We start from the raw sequence: 9,817 nt of genomic DNA, 5'->3' as shown, positions 1-9,817 counted from the left end.
ACACAATACCCCATAATGACAAATGTTTTTGATGGGTGTGATTTAAGAGGTTGTTGACATTTTACATTCCTCCCATGTTAGTCGGCACAGTAGAAGTGTGATTGACTGTAGCTAGTTCATACAGTAGCAGTGTGATTGACTGTAGCTAGTTCATACAGTAGCATTGGGACTGTAGCTAGTTCATACAGTAGCAGTGTGATTGACTGTAGCTAGTTCATACAGTAGCAGAGTGATTGACTGTAGCTAGTTTATACAGTTGCAGTGTGATTGACTGTAGCTAGTTTATACAGTTGCACTGTGATTGACTGTGGCTAGTTTATACAGTTGCAGTGTGACTGACTGTAGCTTGTTCATACAGTAGCAGTGTGATTGGCTGTAGCTAGTTTATACAGTAGCAGTGTGATTGACTGTAGCTAGTTCATACAGTGGCAGTGTTATTGAATGTAGCTAGTTCATACAGTGGCAGTGTTATTGAATGTAGCTAGTTCATATAGCCCTCCTGTGGTGTTCGTGTCAAATCTGGCCGTTTTACAACTTTAACTAATCATAAATATTGTGTTTTTCATTTGATTGCCTCAAGATCTCATGATATCCTCCACACTAGGCATTTGAACATTGCTGATCACCACTTTCATTGAATTTTGAGTGGTTTAGTCAACTTTGTTACACCTGTGGTGTTCCCCGTCAAAAATGACCAGCCATAAGAAATGAATGGGAAACACTAAATGATGTTCATCCAGCAGATGGAAAACATCCCCATACACACACCCAGTCACCCACACACCCACAACCACAACCCCCTCAGCCCCCAACTTTCCGCCCCCCACCCTTTCATCTATCCCCCTACTGCCCCACTCAAAAATGACCAGCCATAAGAAATGAAGGGAAACACTAAATTATGTTCATCCAGCAGATGTACTATATGAACTAGCTACAGTCAATCACACTGCTACTGTATGAACTAGCTACAGCCAATCACACTGCTACTGTATAAACTAGCTACAGTCAATCATACTGCTACTGTATGAATTAGGGTTAGGGTTAGGTTCAGGGTTAGGTTCAGGGTTAGGCTCAGGGTTAGGGTTAAGGTTAGGTTCAGGGTTAGGGTTAGGGTGAAGGTTAGGGTTAGTTTCAGGGTTAGGGTTAGGGCTGAAGGTTAAGGTTAAGGTTAGGTTCAGGTGTGTCTGTGTGCGTGTGTGTGTGTGTGTATGTGTGTCTGTGTGTGTGTGTGTGCATGTTTGCAGGGTGGTCCATGCAGGTAGGAGTCAGAGGTGGTGAAGTGGAACGTGCTCCACGCTTCGACCACTGGACCAGTGTAATTCTGCAAAAGGCAATTTTCATTGAAATATATGACAGTAATGTAAGAAACAGACAGTGAACATTGTAACAGTGATGAATGGACCTGGGTGTTTGTGTCTTTCTTACCCTAACCATGACAGGCCCACAGTACAGGGGGCTGTATATGAAAGGAATCAACTGCCAGCAACCTGAGGTCTCCTAAAAAATAAAACAGATTTCAAAATCTCACAGAAATATAATGAATTTCAAACGTACAATTATTTTCTTTTCAAAGTTCTACCTCAAAGATGCTCTGCACATCGTGGACATCCTCAAGGATGAGTGGCACATCCTCCACGACCACACCCTGCTCAACGTCCACCAACAGCACAGCCAAGGCCTCCACCTGGACCCGGTCAGTCCTCTCTACATAAGGACAATAATGACATAGAACCACTCAGCATGTGCTGCTAGAATACAAAGCAGCATCGCACAAATCCAAAACGTACATGCCTTGCCAAAATGCACGGAGGTGGCTAGCAAGCTAGCTAGTTCAAGCTAAAGGTAACTCTTAGCAACCTAGCATCTAACAATGCTATCATTGCTTCTAACTGGCAAAATAATCATTGTACACACAATTTGGGAGATATGTGTCTACTGTAAAATGTAATTAAATGTCACATACCCTCTTCGAAGTCGCTGTCGCTTTCCTCTTCACGATCGCGAACCTTGCTTCGCGAGTGCGTGGACTGGGGGCAGACGTTTCTACGACAGGTTGTTGGTCTTGTTTTCTTTTTTGCAGGGCTCCCGTTGGGAGGACAGCGACTTCGAAAGCGGGTATGTGATGTTTAATTACATTTTACAGCAGTAGACACATAGTCAACAAATGTGTCTTTATAATGGCATGACACTTTGTCAGTTGGTAGCAATGGTAGCATTGTTAGCTTTAGCTTGAACTAGCTAGCTTGCAAGTCACCTCCATGCATTTTGGACTTGTGCTGTGTTGTTTCACAACAAATATTGAGTGGTTCAGAGAGAGTCTAACTATTATTGCTCATACTTATTCTTCTTTTTCTTATCATTATTATTGACCGGTATACTCCTGCCAGAATCAATAGACCTATGTAGGCTTGGAGGTCTGCCCGGTCCAATTCTCTCCACTTGTCCCCAAACACACGCCTCCCCTCCAAGTTTGTCATGTCCAGTAAAGTTTTCTCAATTGATTCTGGTAAAAAAGAGTTGGAAACGACCTCCTCTATCTCTGGTTCAATTTCCATCTCCTCTCCATCATCGAAGATATGGTCCAGAGCCTCTCTGACAGACAGTCGCCTTCTCAGTCGCTTGTACATTGTGTTCACAGAGTAAAATGAGAGCAAGGCACAAAGAAGGCTTTATATATGGGGTCTGTGAGAAGATATGAGACATTGTTTAGTTTGGAAGGTGTGGTTCCCGTGGGGGGATGGGCACATACAGTACGCACAGAAAGAAAGGTTCCCATAAAACAAACACAAAATTGTTTAGTCTGGGAGGTGCAAAGAGAGAGGTTCTCATAACTAACACCAAATTGTTTGCTTTGAAGGTGTGAGAACCAACCGCCCTCTGTGTGTGTGTGTGTGTGTGTGAGAGTGAGAGTGAGAGTGAGAGTGAGAGTGAGAGTGAGAGTGAGAGTGAGAGTGAGTGTGAGTGTGAGTGTGAGTGTGAGTGTGAGTGTGAGTGTGAGTGTGAGAGTGAGAGTGTGTGTGTGTGTGTGTGTGTAACTGGGCAGATTCACCATATCTCCCTGCCTGGTCCTTGGCTGTAGGTGAACGGAACGAAGGTGAACGTGTCCACGACCGTTGAGGTGGCCTCTGGCGTGTCTGTCAATAGTAGTGACAGGATGGTGGTCGTCCGTCTCAGCATGTACAACACCACCCTCGAGTACAACGGCTACACCCTGGCCATTCGGAAGTGTGTGTGTGTGTGTGTGTGTGTGTGTGTGTGTGTGTGTGTGTGTGTTGCTCCTCCACAGCTGTGCTGCCAACATAACAACTGACATGAGAGCCAACTGCACTGAGAAGGTCAACCAGCTGTGTGGCGTCATGGCCGATAGCAGCGGCCCCTTCGCCGCCTGCCATGACTCCACCCCCCCAGGGCCGTACGTGGAGGCCTGTGTGTTTGACCTGTGCCGCCACGGCCCGGTGGACCGCACCCTCTGCTCCTCCATGGAGGCCTACGCCATGGCCTGCCTGCTCTCTGACGGACAGCTGGACAAGTGGAGGACGCAGGCCAGCTGTCGTAAGTCACATTCTCAATGTTTCCTCTCGATGCATCCATTCTGTTTGGGTCGCCTGTGTGTGTGTGTGTGTGTGTGTGTGTGTGCGGTAGGGTGTGTGTGTGTATGTGTGGTATGGGGTGTGTGTGTGTGTGTATGTGTGTGTGCGGTAGGGGGTGTGCGATTTCTAATGTTACTCTGTCTGCTTATCAAACCCTTCTCTCTCTCTCTCCTCCTCCTCCTCCTTCTCCCCTCCTCCTCCTCCTCCCCCTCCTCCCCTCCACCTCCTCCTTCCCCCTCCCCTCCACCTCCTCCTCCCCCTCCTTACCTCCACCTCCCCCCCTCCCCTCCACCTCCTCCTCCTCCCCTCCTCCTCCTCCTCCACCTCCCCCTCCTCCTCCTCCCCTCCTCCTCCTCCCCCTCCCTCAGCATCCAGAGACCCCTGCCTGGACATGGACTGTGCTGACCATGAGTTCTGTGGGGAGAGGAACGGTGAATCTGTCTGCCTCTGTCGCCGTAGTTACCTGGACTCTGTCAAGGAGAGGGGTCCTTTTGGTATGTGCATGATCCCAAACCCTGTGTGACCACTCTACTAAATGTGTTTGAACAGTGTGTGTGTGTGTGTGTGTGTGTTTTCTTGATTAACCTGTGTGTGTATATGTGTGTGTGTGTTTTCTTGATTAACCTCTCTCTGTGTATGTGTGTGTGTGTGTGTGTATATGTGTGTATATGTGTGTGTGTGTGTGTGTGTGTGTGTGTACACGCCTCTCTTTAAAGATCCTTTAACAAGCTGCAGTGGGAGTTCTGCCAGCTTGTCTCTGGACCGCTGTCGTCTGGTTGAGGCAGACTTTGATTACAAGACTCTGCACCTCAACGACCCAAGCTGCATCGGGGTGTTAGAGAACGGCGTTGTGGTGTACCGCTTCGACTACAACAACCACAGCTGCGGCACTCTGGTCACGGTACCAAAACACACATCAAACATCCATAGATGTCCCAGCAAGGCTGGGGTTCTACCCAGGGGTTCTGGCCAGGCTGGGGTTCTAACCAGGCTGGGGTTCTAATCAGGGGTTCTAGCCAGGCTGGGGTTCTAACCAGGCTGGGGTTCTAGCCAGGCTGGGGTTCTAACCAGGCTGGGGTTCTAACCAGGGGTTCTAGCCAGGCTGGGGTTCTAGCCAGGCTGGGGTTCTAACCAGGCTGGGGTTCTAGTCAGGCTGGGGTTCTAACCAGGCTGGGGTTCTAGCCAGGTTGGGGTTCTAACCAGGCTGGGATTCTAGCCAGGCTGGGGTTCTAGCCAGGCTGGGGTTCTAACCAGGCTGGGGTTCAGTGAGTGAAGCCCCTCCCTCCCCTCTCCACAGTCCAACAACACTCACATCATCTACAAGAACTCCGTCCAGAGGAACCACAACTCCTCCATGGCCATCCACCGCATGGAGACCAACCTGGACTTCTCTTGCGCCTATATCAAGAAAATCTTCCTGGCCATCAAGGTCAAAAAAGACAGGTGTGTATGTGTGTGTGTGTGTGTGTGTGTGTGTGAGGTCACCCAGGCCTTTCACTGTGGTAATACATGTGTAATGTGATGCACATTACCGGGAGAGAATACCTTCCAGCCAGAGGAGTTCACAGCATTAAAACAAGGTCAAGGTTGGTATCGTCAGTGTTGGGGAAGCGACTCTGAACATCCATTTAACTCAGTTACCAACAACTTTACGAGGCAGGAAGTTGAACTTCACTAAAGCTACTGTTGATGGAAATACAGCTTGTTACTTTGAAAAAACAAACAAACCAGGAAACTACTTCGTCCGACACACTAGGAGGGTTAGCGATAGCATCTGGTCAGAGGGTTATGGGTGAGGCTAGGCTACGTGTTATCTCTAGGAGGGTTAGCGATAGCATCTGGTCAGAGGGTTATGGGTGAGGCTAGGCTAAGTGTTATCACTAGGAGGGTTAGCGATAGCGTCTGGTCAGAGGGTTATGGGTGAGGCTAGGCTACGTGTTATCACTAGGAGGGTTAGCGATAGCGTCTGGTCAGAGGGTTATGGGTGAGGCTAGGCTAAGTGTTATCACTAGGAGGGTTAGCGATAGCGTCTGGTCAGAGGGTTATGGGTGAGGCTAGGCTAAGTGTTATCACTAGGAGGGTTAGCGATAGCGTCTGGTCAGAGGGTTATGGGTGAGGCTAGGCTACGTGTTATCACTAGGAGGGTTAGCGATAGCGTCTGGTCAGAGGGTTATGGGTGAGGGTTATGGGTGAGGCTAGGCTAAGTGTTATCACTAGGAGAGTTAGCGATAGCGTCTGGTCAGAGGGTTATGGGTGAGGCTAGGCTAAGTGTTATCACTAGGAGAGTTAGCGATAGCGTCTGGTCAGAGGGTTATGGGTGAGGCTAGGCTAAGTGTTATCACTAGGAGAGTTAGCGATAGCGTCTGGTCAGAGGGTTATGGGTGAGGCTAGGCTAAGTGTTATCACTAGGAGGGTTAGCGATAGCGTCTGGTCAGAGGGTTATGGGTGAGGCTAGGCTACGTGTTATCACTAGGAGAGTTAGCGATAGCGTTGCAGTCAAACTGGACACGCTGCCCATGAGAACCAGATCCTCATCCACACTCCGAGCCATGGACTGATAGTTTTACTGTTGGTATTTGGAGAGTTTGAGGTTTGTTGACTGTGTGTGTTGGTTCATTTGTTGAAACTCACCAGCTCTGTGAGCAAGAACCTGTCCTCTGGAGAATGGAACTACAAACTCACCATGGCAGCCTTCTACGACGCCGAGTTCAGCCAGCCCCTCAACGACTCAGCAGCCGTCCGATTGGACCAGAAGCTCTACCTGTCCCTAAACACCACCGGATTGGACAGCAAGATCGTCATGGTGACTGACGCCTGCTGGGCCACGCCTGAAAGCTCCTCAAATGCTACTGTGCGCTGGGACATCATCAAGGAAGGGTGAGACACACACACACACACACACACACACACACACACACACACACTGTCAGACACATAGATGGGTACACATTGGCTGCTCTGACACATGTGTCCTGTGTGTCCATGTCCCAGGTGTGCCAACCCTGCCGACAGCACGGTGAACATTCTGACCAACGGTGACTCCTCCGCCACCCGCTTCTCCTTCAGAATGTTCCAGTTCTCTGGCAAATCCTCGTACGTGTTCCTGCACTGCAACATCCACCTGTGTGTGCTGAAGAACGGGAACTGTGCCCCGGTAGGCCAGGAGCCATCACTCCTCACACACACACACACACACACAGACACAGTGTCCTCTCACTGACTGTCTCTCTCCCACAGACATGTTCCGGGGTGAAGAATAGAAGGAGACGGCGATCTCTGCAGCAGCACAGCCACAGCTTCATCACCATGGCGATGAGCGCCATCAATTAGGTAAGAGTGTGTTAGATAGCTGTTAAACACATCAGCTCACCGCATCATATGATACAGCAGTCTGCAGCTCTGTTACACATGCCCGTCTGAATCCTGGTTGTGTGTGTCGGTCCTCAGGTTGCCTTTGTGTTGAATGAAGTGACACGTTGTCATTCTGGAAGGTGTCCTGTCCAGGACTGTAGCCGCTTGACCTCTGACCCGGAGGCAGTTCTGGAGCCAGGATGTCCCTGACCTTTGCCTGACCCTGACCAAGAGCCGCGTCCTAATAGGGTAGAAGATGTGTGGTCCAATCCGCTCTCTGCTCCATCTAGTGGACAAACCTGTCTGTAAACTGCCTCATCTTTAATACACTGTTTAACAGACTGTGTTTACCATACTGTGTTTAGAAGACCGTGTTTACCCGACCACACTCTCTATCCGTTGTTAAAGGTAGACTCAGCGATATGACGTAACCTGTGAATATTGGCAGAGATCGTTGAAGCCTAAGGCAAGACAATTCCCTCGCCAGCCCGTTTGTCACATGGCCATCTGCCACTGCCGTGCTCGTGCACCAATGGAATCCATCATTAGTGAAACGTCCGTTGCTCGGATGAATCTGAAACATCGCTGAAGTCAACCAACGTCCCGCGGTGACGTCATATCGCTGAGTCTACCTTTAACTGAATCTTATATCGGTGTCTGGGATTTCTGAAGGGATGCTTTTCTGTGTCTGTGTTCTTTGTGTCGATCAATCAGGGTGGGAAATATGTATATGAACATGCAACGCAACAGTGGCCTTCATGTTTGCAGTGAAAGTTTGAGAGTATCGATTGGAAGATGAGGAAATGGATTGACTTTCAAAGAGTAGGAAGTAAAATGCAGAAGGAGACTTTGATTGGATGCTAACTGGTATTGAATGAAGGTTGCTGTTATGATGTGAAGTTTATGATGATGGTATGAGGGTTGACAAGACATTATTATAATAATAGTAGCTGGTTTAATGTAAGCACTAATCTATCAATCATGGGGGCAGGCAAGTTAAATCCAAACTTGAATTTGCACATTGAATGTCTGAGAATACAAACTAAAATATGAAGGAATGTTTGGCATTGAAAGAATATGAACTAAGTAAGAATATTTGGTGTTTAAGAACATTTTAAATTAAGTTTGAGATGTCAAAAGAATGAGGTCACCCGGTAAAAAGGCATCATCAGGAAGAGAATACTATTCCATTGTATGCTTCGGACAATGAAGATTTAGATTTAAGTAAAAAGGCAAGTGATTGAATGTTTTAATGATAATGCTTAAAAACCTACTGCTAAGAGTAATAGTCTGATATATATATATATATATATATATATATATATATATATATATATATATATATATATATGATAACTGTGTGTTAATCAGTAATTCAGAACAGTAAAAGACCGTTCTGACTATATGTGTAACTTTAACAAACATGTGGAAGCCTGTTTGTGTTAAGGTTAGGGTTAGGTTAGGTTAAGGTTAGGTTAAGGTTAGGTTAGGTTAGGGTGGTGTTGTGGTGTTGTGTATCTGAGTTCCCTGAAGCACCCGGCCGGCCAGCAGGCCAAGTGGACCAGCTCAAACTCAAGTCATTTTCTCTTCTCTCTGTTGTCTGTAATAAAGGCTTTATAAAGGGAACTCCTGCTGTCATCTCCATTAATCAAAATGTACTACAGGTTTATTTTACAACAATATGACTTGTTGAACGGACTTTGCAGCAAGGATAGACGTTTGTAATTCCACCTGAGTAAAAAAAAGCTATTCTATTCTACGAGTTCAGGCATATGGGCAAACTACACATGAACGTTACTAACTAGCACAGGCTAACTACACATTAATGTTTCTACTAGCACAGGCTAACTACACATTCATGTTTCTACTAGCACAGGCTAACTACATGTTTCTACTAGCACAGGCTAACTACATGTTTCTACTAGCACAGGCTAACTACATGTTTCTACTAGCACAGGCTAACTACATGTTTCTACTAGCACAGGCTAACTACATGTTTCTACTAGCACAGGCTAACTACATGTTTCTACTAGCACATGCTAACTACACATTAATGTTTCTACTAGCACAGGCTAACTACACATTAATGTTTCTACTAGCACAGGCTAACTACATGTTTCTACTAGCACAGGCTAAGTACACATGAACTAGCCTAGTCCTGGACTAAATCACACATACATAGGGTTAGGTTAGATATATATATAAACATACGGTTAGGGGTTAGGTTTAATGAAAATCATTTGTTGTACTGTTGCTTCTACTCAATCCATGCATCAGAAGCTGATAATCCATGTCTTCTACCAACCATAACCCCATCAGTCACGACATAGATCAGGAGAGACCAGGATGGAGGTCATGGTTAGACTGCAGGAGAGAAAGAAGGAGGCCTGGGCTGTCCTGAATGAGAGGATGGAGCTACAGTCTAACCCAGGGGTGGGCAAACTTTTTGGCTCAGGGGCCACATTGACTTTTAAAATTTGACAGACGGGCCGGGCCAGCACCAGATGCATACATATCAAACATAAAACATATATCAAAAATGATAAACATATCAAACATAAACATAAAAAATACAGGGTTAATACTTACATTTACTTTTAGCGGGAACAGTGTTGTTGATCACCCTTTTTGACCAGTGCATCGAAGTCTGGTGTTAGTTTTGTTGTGGCAATTCTCAGAACAGATCTGAGGTGTTCATCACTCAACTGGGATCTGTGGGGTGCTTTGTTGGTGTTCATCACGCTAAAAGTCTGTTCACGCACATACGTAGAGCCAAACAACATCCTCTGTGCCATCTTTTGGATGTTTGGAAATTTGGCTGCGCTTAATGAAGCATAAAACTCATCCAGTTTAAGAGAGTTGAACTTCTCCTTTAA

At 46.6% G+C, this 9,817-nt stretch overlaps 1 protein-coding gene across 1 annotated transcript; it reads left to right on the top strand.

The window, feature by feature from the left end:
- Nucleotides 1–3,311: 3,311 nt before the first annotated feature.
- On the top strand, nt 3,312–7,367 carry LOC310823753 (alpha-tectorin-like; the record flags this gene model as incomplete). Its single annotated transcript, XM_083696599.1, has 7 exons — nt 3,312–3,552; nt 3,959–4,084; nt 4,307–4,491; nt 4,888–5,033; nt 6,225–6,467; nt 6,582–6,744; nt 7,350–7,367. The coding sequence occupies 7 exons, from the start codon at nt 3,312–3,314 to the stop codon at nt 7,365–7,367; spliced, it is 1,122 nt and encodes a 373-aa protein (XP_083552725.1).
- Between the last annotated feature and the right edge of the window lie 2,450 nt (nt 7,368–9,817).

Source organism: Argentina silus (genome assembly GCF_951799395.1).
Source record: "Argentina silus genome assembly, chromosome: Y".
Classification (NCBI taxonomy): domain Eukaryota; kingdom Metazoa; phylum Chordata; class Actinopteri; order Argentiniformes; family Argentinidae; genus Argentina; species Argentina silus.
This window is presented reverse-complemented; position numbering and strand designations above follow the sequence as displayed.